The 13,997-nt window shown below is 64.1% G+C and overlaps 1 protein-coding gene across 10 annotated transcripts in view; it reads right to left on the bottom strand.

Moving 5' to 3' along the window:
- ARHGAP44 (Rho GTPase activating protein 44) overlaps positions 1–8,713 on the bottom strand; it is a 31,388-nt gene extending 22,675 nt beyond the window's left edge. For 6 of the 10 annotated variants that reach the window (XR_011135493.1, XR_011135492.1, XM_068913687.1 and 3 more), the window contains exon 1: positions 8,605–8,712. Coding sequence is in view for 8 of the 10 variants with exons in the window: in XM_068913687.1 (XP_068769788.1) it covers positions 8,605–8,657 (53 nt within the window). In the remaining 2 variants the exon portion in view is untranslated. Of the gene's footprint in view, positions 1–4,339; positions 4,710–8,604 lie in introns of those variants that run through there. The other 4 variants (XM_068913682.1, XM_068913684.1, XM_068913685.1 and 1 more) reach the window with 2 other exon arrangements.
- Between the last annotated feature and the right edge of the window lie 5,284 nt (positions 8,714–13,997).

The following is a 13,997-nucleotide window of genomic DNA, read 5'->3' as shown; positions in this document are numbered from 1 at the left end:
CGCACGTCCATCCCTGTGCATGTCCATCCCTGTGCACGCTCACCCCTCTGCACGTCCATCCCTGTGCACGCTCACCCCGACGCATGTCCATCCCCGTGCACGTCCATCCCTGTGCACGCTCACCCCTCTGCACGTCCATCCCTGTGCATGTCCATCCCTGTGCACGCTCACCCCTCTGCACGTCCATCCCTGTGCACGCTCACCCCGACACATGTCCATCCCCGTGCACGTCCATCCCTGTGCACGCTCACCCCTCTGCACGTCCATCCCTGTGCACGCTCACCCCGACGCATGTCCATCCCCGTGCACGTCCATCCCTGTGCACGCTCACCCCTCTGCACGTCCATCCCTGTGCACGCTCACCCCGACACATGTCCATCCCCGTGCACGTCCATCCCTGTGCACGCTCACCCCTCTGCACGTCCATCCCTGTGCACGCTCACCCCGACACATGTCCATCCCCGTGCACGTCCATCCCTGTGCACGCTCACCCCGACGCATGTCCATCCCCGCGCACATCCATCCCCGTGCATGTCCATCCCTGTGCACGCTCACCCCTCTGCACGTCCATCATCCCTGTGCATGTCCATCCCTGTGCACGCTCACCCCTCTGCACGTCCATCCCTGTGCACGCTCACCCCGACGCATGTCCATCCCCGTGCACGTCCATCCCTGTGCATGCTCATCCCTGCGCCTGCCCGCCCCAGTGAATGCCCCTCCCCGTGCACGTCTATCCCGGGGTAAATCTAACACTACTCTTAAAACGCTCCAAACAGCCATCACAAGGAGCTATCAGCACCTCCGTCCCATCAGCTTTGTGCAGAACCCAGAAAATCAAATTCCCTTCGGCATCTTTGAAGCCACCCCCTCCGTGGCGGGCAACAGAAGGAGGGCTGAGGCCGCTCGGCGCCCGGCCCTGGTCCAAGCCCCGCACACAAAACCGCCCGGAGCCAAGCGCGAGCGACGGCAGGCGAGCACGCGGAGCTTCGCCTTTCTCAGCTGGTGCTTTGCAAGCCGCAGCCGCAGCGGCACGGCCCTGGCCTCTCCTCCTCCCCCAGGCACGGGGGCGATAGCCGCCGCAGCCCCGCGCCGCCGCCTGCAGCGCCGAGGACGACCTCCCCGGCCCTGCAGAGCTGCGTCCGGGGCCGGCCGCGGAGCTGCGCCTAACTCGCATCCAAAGCCGGGCGCGAGAGCCAGCCCCCCGCAGCCCTTCCCGGCGGGTTCCCGCGGCTGCACGCGCGGGAAAAAACCGCGTAGGAACAATTTCCTGTAAAAATCAGCTGCGCCTTGAATTCCACCGCGAGCCAGCAAAACGCCGGACGGCATCGGCTGCAGTCCTGCGACCCGCGACCTCCGGCAAGGGAGATGGTCGGGCAAGGGGAAAGGCCCCCCACCGGCGCGCAGGCCAGCGCTGTTGCCCCCGGGCCGGCGCCTCCGCGGTGCTTCGGGGACCGGCGGCGGCGATGCCGCGGCGCTACCTGCCTCGTCCAGCCTCAGCTCCGAAACGCCCCTTCGACACCCGTCTCCCGCCCCTCGCCGCAGCGCCCTGTTCCCCGCCTCCGGCGGATGCCCGTAAATATTTAATTGCTGTTTAATTATTGATTCCGGCGGCTCAGGACGTGTCACCGGTGGCTCCGGCGTCTTCCTCGCTGGCGCCTAAACCCCTTCGGGGAGCAGAAATCGCAGCGGGTGGGTGCGGCACGGGCCTGCAAACCGCGTGGTTTCCACTGCTTCCCAACCAGCACGTGGGCTGGTTGCTCCAGCCTAAAAATAGTCTCCGAGCCCAGCGCCGAGGGAGGCAGGCAGGCTAAAACCGGCCAAGGACGTCGCGCTCCCGTATCAGTCCGCTTCCAAGGACGGCCGACGGAAAGCAAAACGAAACGCCCCGGTATCCCCAAAGAGGAGCAGCGCCGGTCCGCCAGCTCGCTTCGGCGCGACGCCGCGCGGGCGGCTGAGCCCCGCGCAACTCGTTGCAGCAGCCGCCGCCCTCCAGCTCCCGGGCTGGAGGATGCTCCCGGTCTGGCATCCCAAGGCTGGGATCCGCCGCAGCGCCGTCGCTCCCTCCGCGCGACGCCGTGCCCAGGGGCTGCCCCCCGCCGCAGCTCCGGCGAGAGGCTGGGGTTAAATTTGTCCGCCATGGGAAAAAACATAAAAAAATAAAAAAAATCTTCCAGCGCCGGGGAACGTGCCAGCGGCGGAGAAAAGGCTGCTGCTTCCTTCAGCCGGCTCCCGGCTCGGCACCGCAGCCCCGCATCCTCCCGGACAGCGGCCGGGCCCGAGGCCGCGGAGCGAGTCGGTGGTGGAGCCGGGGACAAGCTCGTTGCCCCGATGACCGTGGAAGCAGCAGCCTTCCGCCTCGGATAACTCCCAGGCCGTCGCCGACTGCCAGCGGCGCGGGAAAGCGCTTTCGGCCTCATCCCCGCGCGCCGGGGAAGCGTCGGGAGCCAGGCGGCCGGCGACGGCTGCGTTCCCGCGCTCCGCCGGCGCGGTCGGAGCTCTCCCGGGCGGCATTCGCCCGCCTCCGGCCCTGCCGCCGGGGAACGGGATGCTGCCAAAGCCGAGCGGAGCTGACGGCATTCGCCAGCGCAAAGCCCCCTGCAGACGGCGCCGAGCTCCCGCTCCCAGCGCCGGAATCGCCTCTTGGGGAGGCAAGAAGCTGAGGACCACAGGAAACATTTAAATCCTCAAATTACTGCTCACGTCCCACGGGGAGACGCGTCGGGATCGCGGCTTCCAGCGAGAGGCGGCCGAGACCGCCGGCAGGCAGCGCGGGAACGGGGGAGGCTGGGCTTCCCGCAGCAGCGGCGGGCGCGCGGCACGGCCGCCCCGTTGGGAGCCCGGCCGGGAGGGGCAGCAGACGGCCGGGGGGCTCCGGCCAGAGCAGCCCTGCCGCGGTTTTCGGGAGCCGCCTCGCTCCGCGGCCCGTTCTCCCCTCGGTGCTTCAGCAGCGCGACGTCGCTCCTCGCAAGGGGACTTAGAGGAGATGGAGAATTTCGCCCGTTGCACCAGGCGCAAAATTTTCAGAAGCGCTTTTTTTTTTTTTTTTTCCAAATGAAAAGAAACTCTGACGTTTTGACTGCGGCGAGAGGTCTCGATTTCAAGCTGCCGGGGGATTAAAAGAAGTTCTTCCTAGCGCTCCTTCACCTTCCTGTCAACCCCCCCGGGAAAATAAAAAGCAAGAAACACAAAACGGCGGATAGCTTTTCCATCAAAGGAAAGCGCACTTTCTTACAAAATCCCTCTCAAATCCACGTTTCTACCCCGCCGCCCCGAAACCACCATTTCCTCTCCTCTCTTCCCCTTCCTCCTGCTGTCGGCTGCTGACTCGGGCTGCGGAGTGCGCAGCGGAGATTTCGGCGGGAGGAGGTCCTGCCCGGCGCTCTACGCTATCCGCGAGCTGCGCTCAAAGGATTTGCACGCGGGGACGCTTTCCCCAGACAGACCGCCGAGCCTAGCCACGTCCAGCAAAGTTACCCGCTCAGCCGGGCATCGGGGAATTATCGGGGAGTCATCGGGGAACTCTCCCCCGCCTGCATTTCCGCAGCGTCGCTCGCGCGTACCCGGCCGACGTGCCCGCGACAGGACTCGCGCCGTCCAGGGGCGAGGGCCCGCGCCGGCAAGGAGCCTTCAGCCTCGCGCCCCCTCCGCAGGGCCGCGCGGCTCCTCCCCGGGGCCGTTTGCTCCGCGAAGGAGGCTGCGCCCGGGCCGGCGCCGGCTGAGCGTGCGCTCCTCCGAGCCCTCCCGGCCAAAGCGGGGCGGCGGGGACAGCGCACGGGATGAAAGCGTTTCCCCTGCCAAAGCCCCTCGCGCAGCCGCACGGCCGGCGCTTTACAGGAAAGGAAAGGACTCGAAGCGGCCGCGCTCGGCCTTCGCCTTCGCTGCTCTTCCCGTTCGCGGGCCAGGGACGGAGCAGGTTTCGGGAGCTCGGCGGGAGCCGTTTCTCAGCTCGAGCCGAAGCCCGCGAGCGCCTCGTCCCGCGCCCGCCGCGGCCGGGCTGGGCGGCTGCTGGGAGCCCGTCCGCTGACCGGCGCGTCGGGCCCCGCGCGAGCCCCCGCGCCTCCCCGGCCCGGGAATCCCACGGCGCTGCTCCCTGCTGGGAACGGCCGGGAAAGCCCCCGGCGAGCGCCTTGCGCCCTTACTTCTGCCAGGGCGATGGCTACGTCCGATACCGCGGAGAGCTAAACCGACCTGTATGTTTAAGGGTCGACGTGCCCGTGCTCGAGCCAAAGCACCAGCCTCAGGAAACGCACGTGAGCTTGCCGGACCCGAAAAACGAAACAAAAAAAAAACCCGGCAGTTTGCAAAATCCTCCCCTTCCTCTCCCCCACAAACCACCAACCTGTTCCCAGGCGCCTGCTGGGCCACGTAGGAACCTAGAAATATCATTTTTCATGAGGCTGCGAGAGCCCGTTTTCTTCCCGATTGGGGGGCGGAAAAAAAAAATCTGCGTTCAGACGTTTCTGGGAGATTCCTGCTCCAGCAGCGGGAATCGCTGTCCCGCCGTGCAGGTTTTCCCGCTCCCTGCGGGAGCGAACTCGCGACGGCCTCGAGCGCCGCGGCGGCCGAAGGGCGTAAAACAGAGGTAAATACAGGAGCCAGAAACAAACCAGCAGCGACTCTTGGCGCTTTGCAGAGAGCATCTTCACGGCGTTTTACAGCCACTTACTGATTTCCCTCCCCTCATCTCCTCTTTGGAGACGCCTCATTTATTTTCTCCTAAGAAGCGTCTCCAAGAAGGCACGTCAGTCAGGCGCGGCGCAACAGCGGGGCACGTCCGGGCGCCCCGGCGGCTGCTGCCGCCGAAAGCCGGCGGGCGGCACGCGCCTCCGTCCTGCGCCGCGCCGGCGGGCCCAAAGGCCAGCTATTTTCTGAGCCGAGCGGCGCTCAGAGCAGTGAAACCAGCCGAAAACCGCCCCCCTCCGCTGCCTTTTCTTCAGCTTCCCAGCTCGAGCGACCCCCCCCCCCCGCCAAATCAGGATGGTGCCAAAGCGCTCCGCAATCAACAGACGTGACCAAGCACCTTCAGTCCCGAATTTCTGAACTGCCGGTCACAAGACAGCGTTGCAGCAAAGCACATAAGCGGATTAGATATTTATTGGGATGCCGAGAAGCCCCGTGCGTTAGAAAGGAGGGAAAAAAAAAGGGACAGAAAAAAAAAAGACAGTATGAAAGATGAGGCTTGCTGGTTTGGAGAGCAGCTCAGCCTTCCCGGAGCAGAGACGTACGTCCTCCTCCGGCCCAGCTGAGCCTGGCGAGCAGTCAGCGCCCCTCGCCCGGCCGAGTGCCCCGGCTGCGTGAAAATCGAGGTGCCCAGAGAGACGCTCGCTTTGCGCCCGTCACCGTCGCGAAGGCACGCGTGCTTTCGGAGCCCGGCTTGCGCGTTGTCGCCCACCAAGGGTTGGCTCGACCCCGAATCCCACCTGCTCTCGCCAGGGCGAGCGCTCACTCCAGGTCAGTGCCAGCTTGAACCTCCCCCTCCGGATAAAGCCCCTCCTCTGAACTTTTAAAATCACCTCTGGTTATTTTTAAAGCAAATCAAGCCTGACATAGATGAAAAGGAAGGAAGGAAGGAAGGAAAAAGGAAGGAAGGAAGGAAAAAGAAAAAAAAAGAAAAAAAGAAAGAAAAAAGAAAGAAAAAAGAGAAAGAAAAAAGAGAAAGAAAAAAAGAAAGAAAAAAAGAAAGAAAAAAGAAAGAAAAAAAGAAAGAAAAAAAAGAAAGAAAAAAAGAAAGAAAAAAAAGAAAGAAAAAAAAGAAAGAAAAAAAAGAAAGAAAAAAAAGAAAGAAAAAAAGAAAGAAAAAAAGAAAGAAAAAAAGAAAGAAAAAAAAGAAAGAAAAAAAAGAAAAAAGAAAGAAAGAAAAAAAAAAGAAAGAAAGAAAAAAAAAAGAAAGAAAAATCACATGGTCTCTGCCGACCGCAGCCTCTTCCGCCCGCCCCGCGGCGAGCCGCCTCTGCCGGGTCGGAGCCGGCCGCGCCCGAGGGGCGCATCCGCCGCTGGAGCCCGGCGCGGCAGCGGCAGCATCGCGCAGCGGGGGCCGCAGAGCCCTCAGCGGGCAGAGGAGATATCAATTTAAATAAATAACTAAATAAACCCCAGAAGGAGATGCACGCACGCGGAACGGGGCCGCCGGGGGCCCGGTTCGCCGCCGCCGCGGGGCGGGGAGGGGAGGCGGGCGGCGGCCGGGCTGGCGCAGCGCTCCGCGGACGGGCTGCCCGCGCCGCGCCGCTTAAATCAGGAAAATCAAATAAATAAATAAATAAATAAATAAATAAATAAATAAATAAAAGCCCTTCCCCTCCCCCCGCCCATAAACCATTGCAAAATCTCTGGGAATTATACAACCACAACAAACACAACCATGTTTCTGGCCGCGGTCCCGCCGCGCGGGAGCTTCCCAAGCCGCGGCGCTGCTCGGCGGAGCCCCGGCTGCAAAGCGGGCTCCACTGGTCCCCCCCCGCCCCCCCCCGGCACCCCGCGGCCGGCCAGGGCCACCGAGGCCAAGCGCTCCCCGGCGCCGGGGGCCGTGCCGGGGGGGCCCCACCTGCGCAGCCGGGCGCCCTCGAGGGACCGCGGCGGCAGCACCCAAGGGTGTGGGGGACAGCTGAGCCAGCTGCGGCCCCCCCCATCGCCCGCCAGCAGGCCGGCCCCGGGCTAGTGGCAACGGGCAGGGGGGCAGGCAGGGCGCGGGCGTCGGGCTGGGGGCCGACAGTGGGGAAGGGTGCAGGCAGGGGCAGTGGGGCAGGCAGTGCGGCAGGCAGTGGGGCAGGATGCAGGCAGGGCCAGGGTGCAGGATGCAGGCAGGGTGCAGGCAGTGGGGCAGGGTGCAGGCAGAGGCAGGATGCAGGCAGGGTGCAGGTAGAGGGGCAGGGTGCAGGCTGCAGGAAGGGTGCAAGCAGCGGCAGGGTGCAGGCAGGGTGCAGGATGCAGGCAGTGGGGCAGGATGCAGGCAGGGGCAGTGCAGCAGGCAGGGTGCAGGCAGTGGGGCAGGGTGCAGGATGCAGGCAGGGTGCAGGCAGGGGCAGGGTGCAGGCAGTGGGGCAGGCAGGGGGCAGGGGGCAGGATGCAGGCAGTTGGGCAGGGTGCAGGATGCAGACAGGGGCAGGGGGCAGGATGTAGGCAGGGGGCAGGGGGCAGGATGCAGGCAGGGGGCAGGCAGGGGCAGGGTGCAGGCAGGGGCAGGGTGCAGGCAGTGGGGCAGGCAGGGGGCAGGATGCAGGCAGGGTGCAGGATGCAGGCAGGGGCAGGGGGCAGGATGCAGGCAGGGCAGCAGAGGAAGTGGTGCAGGGGGGCAGTGGTGCAGGGGGGTGCACGCAGGGTGCGGCCAGGCAGGGGGGCAGCAGAGCAGCGGGTAGGCAGGGTGCTGGCAGGGGGGCAGGCAGGGTGGGGGCAGGCAGGGGTAGCAGTGCAGGGGGTGGGGGCAGGCAGGGCAGGCGCAGAGGTGCAGAAAGGGTGGGGGCAGGCAGCGGCAGCAGTGCGGGGGGTGGGGGCAGGCAGAGGCAGCGGTGCAGGGGGGCTGCGGTGCAGGCGAGCCGCGGTGCAGGCAGAAGCAGCGCTGCAGGGCGGGGAGCGCTGCAGGGGGGCCGCGGTGCAGGCAGGGTGCGGGCAGGCAGGAGCAGCGCTGCAGGGGGGCCGCGGTGCAGGCAGGAGCAGCGGTGCAGGGGGCAGCGGCGCAAGGGGGCCGCGGTGCAGGCAGGAGCAGCGGTGCAGGGGGCAGCGGCGCAAGGGGGCCGCGGTGCAGGCAGGAGCAGCGGTGCAGGGGGGCCGCGGTGCAGGGGGGCCGCGGTGCAGGCAGGAGCAGCGGCGCAGGGGGGCCGCGGTGCAGGCAGGAGCAGCGGCGCAGGGGGCCGCGGTGCAGGCAGGAGCAGCGGCGCAGGGGGGCCGCGGTGCAGGGGGCCGCGGTGCAGGGGGGCCGCGGTGCAGGCAGGGGCAGCGGTGCAGGGGGCCGCGGTGCAGGCAGGAGCAGCGGCGCAGGGGGCCGCGGTGCAGGCAGGAGCAGCGGCGCAGGGGGGCCGCGGTGCAGGCAGGGGCAGCGGTGCAGGGGGGCCGCGGTGCAGGCAGGAGCAGCGGTGCAGGGGGCCGCGGTGCAGGGGGCCGCGGTGCAGGGGGGCCGCGGTGCAGGGGGGCCGCGGTGCAGGCAGGAGCAGCGGCGCAGGGGGGCCGCGGTGCAGGCAGGAGCAGCGGTGCAGGGGGGCCGCGGTGCAGGCAGGAGCAGCGGTGCAGGGGGCCGCGGTGCAGGGGGCCGCGGTGCAGGGGGGCCGCGGTGCAGGGGGGCCGCGGTGCAGGCAGGAGCAGCGGCGCAGGGGGGCCGCGGTGCAGGCAGGAGCAGCGGTGCAGGGGGGCCGCGGTGCAGGCAGGAGCAGCGGTGCAGGGGGGCCGCGGTGCAGGCAGGAGCAGCGGTGCAGGGGGCCGCGGTGCAGGGGGGCCGCGGTGCAGGCAGGAGCAGCGGTGCAGGGGGCCGCGGTGCAAGCAGGAGCAGCGCTGCAGGGCGGGGAGCGCTGCAAGGGGGCCGCGGTGCAGGCAGGGCGCGGGCAGGTGCCGCGCAGCGGGCAGGGAGCCGGGCCCGGCGGGGGGGTGGCCAGGGGGGTCGGGCGGCCCCGGCCCTACCTGCCCACGGTCTGGTTGGCGAGCTGGCGCATGCGGTTGAACTGCTTCTTCATGGTGATGGCGGCGCGGCCGCCCTTCGCGCGGCGGCGGCGGCGGCGGCGGGCGCGCAGCGCGCAGCGGAGCGGAGCGGAGCGCAGAGCCGCGGGCCGCCGCCGCCGCGGCGCCTCCCGCATCCTCGCCCGGCTCCGCCGCCGCCGCCGCCCGCGCCCCCCGGCCGCGGCGGCGCTGGGAAATGTAGTCCGGGGGCGGCGGCGGCGGCGCCTCCCGCGGCGGCGGAGCGGCGCGGCCGGGGCCGGGGCCGGGGCCGGGGTTTCCCGCAGGAAAGCGGGAGCCGCTCGCAGCCGCAGAGCCACAGCCGGGGGGCCGCTGCCCTCGTGCTGCCCGCCAGCCCCCACCGCTCCGCCCTGCCGCCCGCTTTGAAGCGGCCTCGCTTTCTCCATCGCTGTGACACAAAAATGAAAACCGGTCGGGTTAAAGCACTTGGAAAGCGCTCGCATCCTTCCCGCCCTGCTCGCTCCATCCCGCGCTCTGCGCCATGCCCTTGCAGACAGGCTTATCTGCTAGAAGAGCGGCCCGAAGAAGCGGCCCCACATCAGGAGGGCTGTGCAACCAGCCACGGTGGTGGTAGTGACCCGGATTAGGCAGCAGAGCCCTCGGGCAGCCCTTCCACCCAGCTGCAGCCTCTGCTTTGAAACCACCCTACAGCCTTCAATGACAGCACTTCTCTTTTTTTAGGTGACATACAGGTTTCAGGTCCTCCCCATGCCTAATTGTGCTAAAAGAGCGCTGAACAACTTGAATTCTCTTTTTGGCCCTGCAAAACATCTACCTTGTTTCCTCAAGTATGTATCTGCGTGGCCTATGGCCTCAGTCTTCCCATCTGCAAAACGGGACAGAGACCAGCTAGGACTTCTTAGGGGAAAGGAGCTCCATGGTGACTACAAGCACTCTTGCAGCCTCTTTCAAGACCAACAGGATGTTCTGGTATTCAGCCGTTCCCATGAGCTAGTCTGTTACGTGCACTAAAGATCATCAACCAAAAATTAGATGATAGGATGCTACAGCTGCTATTTTGGGTAGTCCCAAATAAGCTCTCTAGATAGCACTTCCTCCACTGGCGCCGGGGCAATCCTACACTGCAAGCGGTGTGCACCAGCTGAGATGGTGCACAGAAAGGTGCCTACGTCCACAGAGAGGTGCCTACGTCCAAACGAAGATCCCTGGGACGGACAACAAACCGGGCAAGCAGGAGCCTTGTTGCTAAGTTCCTAAAAAATGAAGCCAGCTGCAGCCATGCTCATTTCAGCTCTCTGAAAACGCAGGACAAAAAAAAAATCGATGTTCGTCTAATGGAAAAAGCCAAGAAGTTTCGCGCTAAGAGCAGAAGCTGTCCTCAGTGGACCTTGCTGAGGTTCGCTTTTGCAGCTCAGACGATACGCTAGACCCTGTGATCGCCAGGGTCTGCTGTGCAGAGCAAACGGTGCAGCCGTCTGCTTAGCTGGAGGTTTTTCTCTCCCTTTCCTAAGTGTAACCTAAGGACGTTTCCAGGCTTGTGAGCTTAGAGTATTTGTGAAATAATGGTCCTCCCCCCTATACAAATTTGTTGGCAAAATCTGTAGGAACCTTCCCGGTGATTATATTCCCTCCTAAACAAACACATTCTCCGTACAGAGCGCGCAGGGTTTCGGGCAGTACTAGACCCCTGCGTGCTGCCCAGCATCCCCGCGCTCCTTACGACCACAACCTGCTCCCCGCACCCGCCAGCGGCACCACGCCGGAAACCCACGCTTTGCCTTTTGGCAGCTGTTTGCACCTCCACTCTTACAAGCTCTTCAAACCAGCCAGTCCCCAGGGATGTTTTAAGGAGGGTCCAAGCATGCAAAGTTTACAAACGCGGGCCGTTCTTGGGCAACCCTACAATAATACACCTGGAGCTGTTCTGGAAAGAGAGCAGAGGTTCTCAGTTACTTATTAAGCATCAGAGAGCAAAAATGGGCATTTTAAGTGACTGAAGCACTCCGGAGACTTGCCAGGAGGACCACTATGGCAAATCGATAGTAATATCAGTGGGAACAATCTTACTCTCATTAGTAGCCTGCGGCTTAAATTAGCCCTGGGGTATGTGACTCACTGATGGTGGCGGTGTTTGCTCAACCCTCCCCCCCCCCCGACTTTGGCTCTCCCACTTTCCCTGCAACCCAGCTTGTGTCCCTGCGTTGCAGCCCATGGGGAGGGTTTCCCCCTCTCCCCAGGTCTTGGTGAGGCCCCATCCCAGTGTCTCCGAAATGCATGAGGCTTTCTGACTTCCCAGGGATGAGGTTCAGGTCTTTAAACCTGGCTGGACCGATCGGGGGCAGCTCCCCGATCTGGCGCTCGCGGGCTGCCGGTTTGGGGCTCTCTCCTCTCCGAGAGCCGCGCCTGCAGCCCCCGGCCTTTCCCGGCTCCGGCTGCGAGCCGAGAAGGAGGCCGTGTGCTTCAGAGCGGCGACTGCGCTCACACATACATTTGATGCTAAATATAGCTCTCAGCGTGGAAGAGCGAGGGCTGAGATCGGGTGCTGCAGGCTCAGCGTGGCGGCAGGGGAAGGCGGCTGGGCTCCCCCGTGCTGCGGCCAGCTGGGACACCGTCGAGCTCCGGAAAGGCCGGTTTGCCGTATCCCGGTCACTACGCAAGCGGTATTGGGCTGTTGGACATGAGGGTCCTGCCAGCGCCCCGGGGCAGCCATCTGCTGAGGAGCAAAGCCATCCTGTCATTGCTAGCGGTGTCGCTTGCCCGCTCGCTCGCGTGGGGTTACGGCCCTGCGGCGCTTGGCTCTCCTGCTCCCAGCCCTGTCCTGGGCGCTTGCCATTGCACGGCCAAAGGAATCACAGAAAAGCTGAAATGGCTTGCCCAGGCTCCCAAGAAGGAGAAACAGAGCTCGGGTCCCCTCTGTCACCATGCAGCAGCCAAACCAGTTGCCCCAGGCACTGGCAAAGTCTCCATGCATTCCCCATCGAGAAGTTGTGGGCATCACTGCTCCACGAGCTGCCTCGGTCCTTCGCCCCGTGCGTACCTCTAAAGGAACCAGGCAGGCAACCCTTTCCGGGAGGGCAGCAGTTTGGCAGTCCAAAGGGACGGGCTGGAAAAGCCGGGCTGGGCTTACAGGTCTGTCTGTGGGCCCAGCTGGGAGGCGAAGAGCCCCCATCCCTTTTGAGGGACCCAAAGCTCCTGGGACCCTTGGGCAGCTTCAGCTGCCCCCCCGGGAGTGTGCGTCGGGGTGAGATGAGCTACAGCTGCAGCAATCGCTCATCCTTGGCAGCACGGTCTCCACTTACCCACTACTGACCACTTCCAACGGTAAAGGTGTGGGGAACCAGGGAGGTCTCACTCCAGCAACCAAAAGCCTTTGGTTGGTGACCCAGTGCAAGTGTCTCTCCCCTGACTGCAGGCAATGGCAGCAGGGCAAGGAGGCCAGGCCCAGGGGTGTCTCCCATCTCAAGACTGCACCCAGAAAGGAAGATGGTTTGCAAAGTTTCTCCTCCCCTAGCACTGAGACTTTGGGGGCTTCCGCCAGTCACTCCTTTGCTGAGAGCAAAAGATGAAGAAGGCATTCAAGGGCTGATCTCCTCCCATCCCCATCGCTCCGTGCTCTGCCAGCTTAAGTCAGTGGATTCTCCTCACTCCTTAGGTGTTTTATCTGTTGGTAATGTGACTGACTGGTGCAGGCCCCTGAGCACACTTTCAAAGCAGCACTGGGGATTTAAAAAATGAATGGGAAGTTTGGGAAGAGCTCTTCCAAGCAAGCTTTCCATGTAGGACTTCCCTGATTTCTATAAGTAAATACCTCCTCCTTTCTCCTATGGGCTTCCTGAGCTGTGAGTGTATTTATAGAGTAAGTTTTTTGGTGGCTCCAGGGTTCCCTGTTCTGCTTGAAGTAGATGTATCGTGAAGATGCTTTAGGCAGAGACTGATGCTATGATGGTTTTGGTTCAACAACGGAGATGACCTGTCTTAGGATCTGGCACTTTCTCACCCAGGGAGCTCCTGGTGTCTCCCTGACCTCAGCTGGTGCAGGCTGTGTGGTTTGCTCTCTCTGTTTTTCCACTCTTAACTGCACCATTAGTCCTGTGTGCCGAAGGGGGATATTTTATGGCAATGTTGGAGTGTGGGTGCAGATGTGGGTGCACACACGACTTCTAATGGCGCCTCCTGTGCAGCAAACTGGCTCCTTTGACGAAGACTTGCCGAGAGCCATGCATGTCTGGTTTGCGGTTCTCTCTGCGTTACGTTTTGAGCCTTCGCTGGATAGAGTCACCGTTTTACAGCTTTCCTTCGTAGCTGGAAGGGTAACCCCGGGGGCACTTCCGGATGTAACCCTGGGAAAGCCACAGCACGACCCAGTAACGAAAGGGAAAAAGACAAGTCAGCAGCAAGGGTAATGCAATGTAGAGCTTTTCATCTCTCCGAGATATCCGAGGGTCTCCCTCCCACCCGCACCCCAACCAGCTTGGCACTGCTGAACTTCCAAGGCCAGGGCGAGTCAGCCCAGATTGGTCAGAGCAAATTAGCATCAAAGCAGCCCATTTTAGTGGAAAACAATATGATACTTAACAGCCCTGACACAAACAGGGCACTGTCCCGGTTGCCCATACCTGCAGGCCCAGGGCCAGCCCTGGGCCTGCCGCGGCGGCCGCCTTTCCGTCCTGACCCACATCTGCTCCTCCGTGCCCCGACCCGCTGCTGAAACGTGTGGCAAGTAAACGCCAGATCCCGCGGTGCTCTTGGGGCGTTCACGGCCCACGCACGATGGCCGGCAGAGCGACCCGAGGACGATGGCAAAAGGGGGCGAACAGGGGCGACGCGTGGGGCTGCTTTGCCCGCCCCCCGGCCGGCCGCGCTCCTGCCATCCCCATCGGCAGCGCCACAGCCGGCGGCGTCCCCTCGGGCTCTTGCCGCCCTGCCGAGACGGGCGCTGGGGAGCGCGTCCCGCCACGCGCCGGGGCGAAGGCACGCTGGGGAAGGTGCTCGCGCGCAGCCCTCCACGCGGGGCGGGCGCGTGCCCAAGGCCGGGGGCTCTCCCGGTGCACGTGAAAGCGCGCGTCCTTCCCGAAGGCCGAGAACCGGGGGCAGCTCCCCCGCAAAAGGGCTTTAAGCGCCTTCCCGTGTTTTCTGCTCCAGGCGGCAGAGACGGGGCCGTTAGGCGAGCGGCGCAGCGGGGACGGTGCCGTGCAACCCCCGCAGCGGCGCGGCACCAGCAAGCGCTCGACTCGCCCGTTTATTCCCGTGCGAGTCCGAACAAGGAACAAATTCCCAAGCGGCAGGGCTCCTCGTTACGTGGCCGGCACGCTGCGCCCGCCCCGAAGCCGCCTGCCCGGCGAAGGTGGAGCTCCCCTGCCTCTTGCCATCTGCCCGCT

Source organism: Struthio camelus, chromosome 19, assembly GCF_040807025.1.
Source record: "Struthio camelus isolate bStrCam1 chromosome 19, bStrCam1.hap1, whole genome shotgun sequence".
Taxonomy (NCBI): Eukaryota; Metazoa; Chordata; class Aves; order Struthioniformes; family Struthionidae; genus Struthio; species Struthio camelus.
This window is presented reverse-complemented; position numbering and strand designations above follow the sequence as displayed.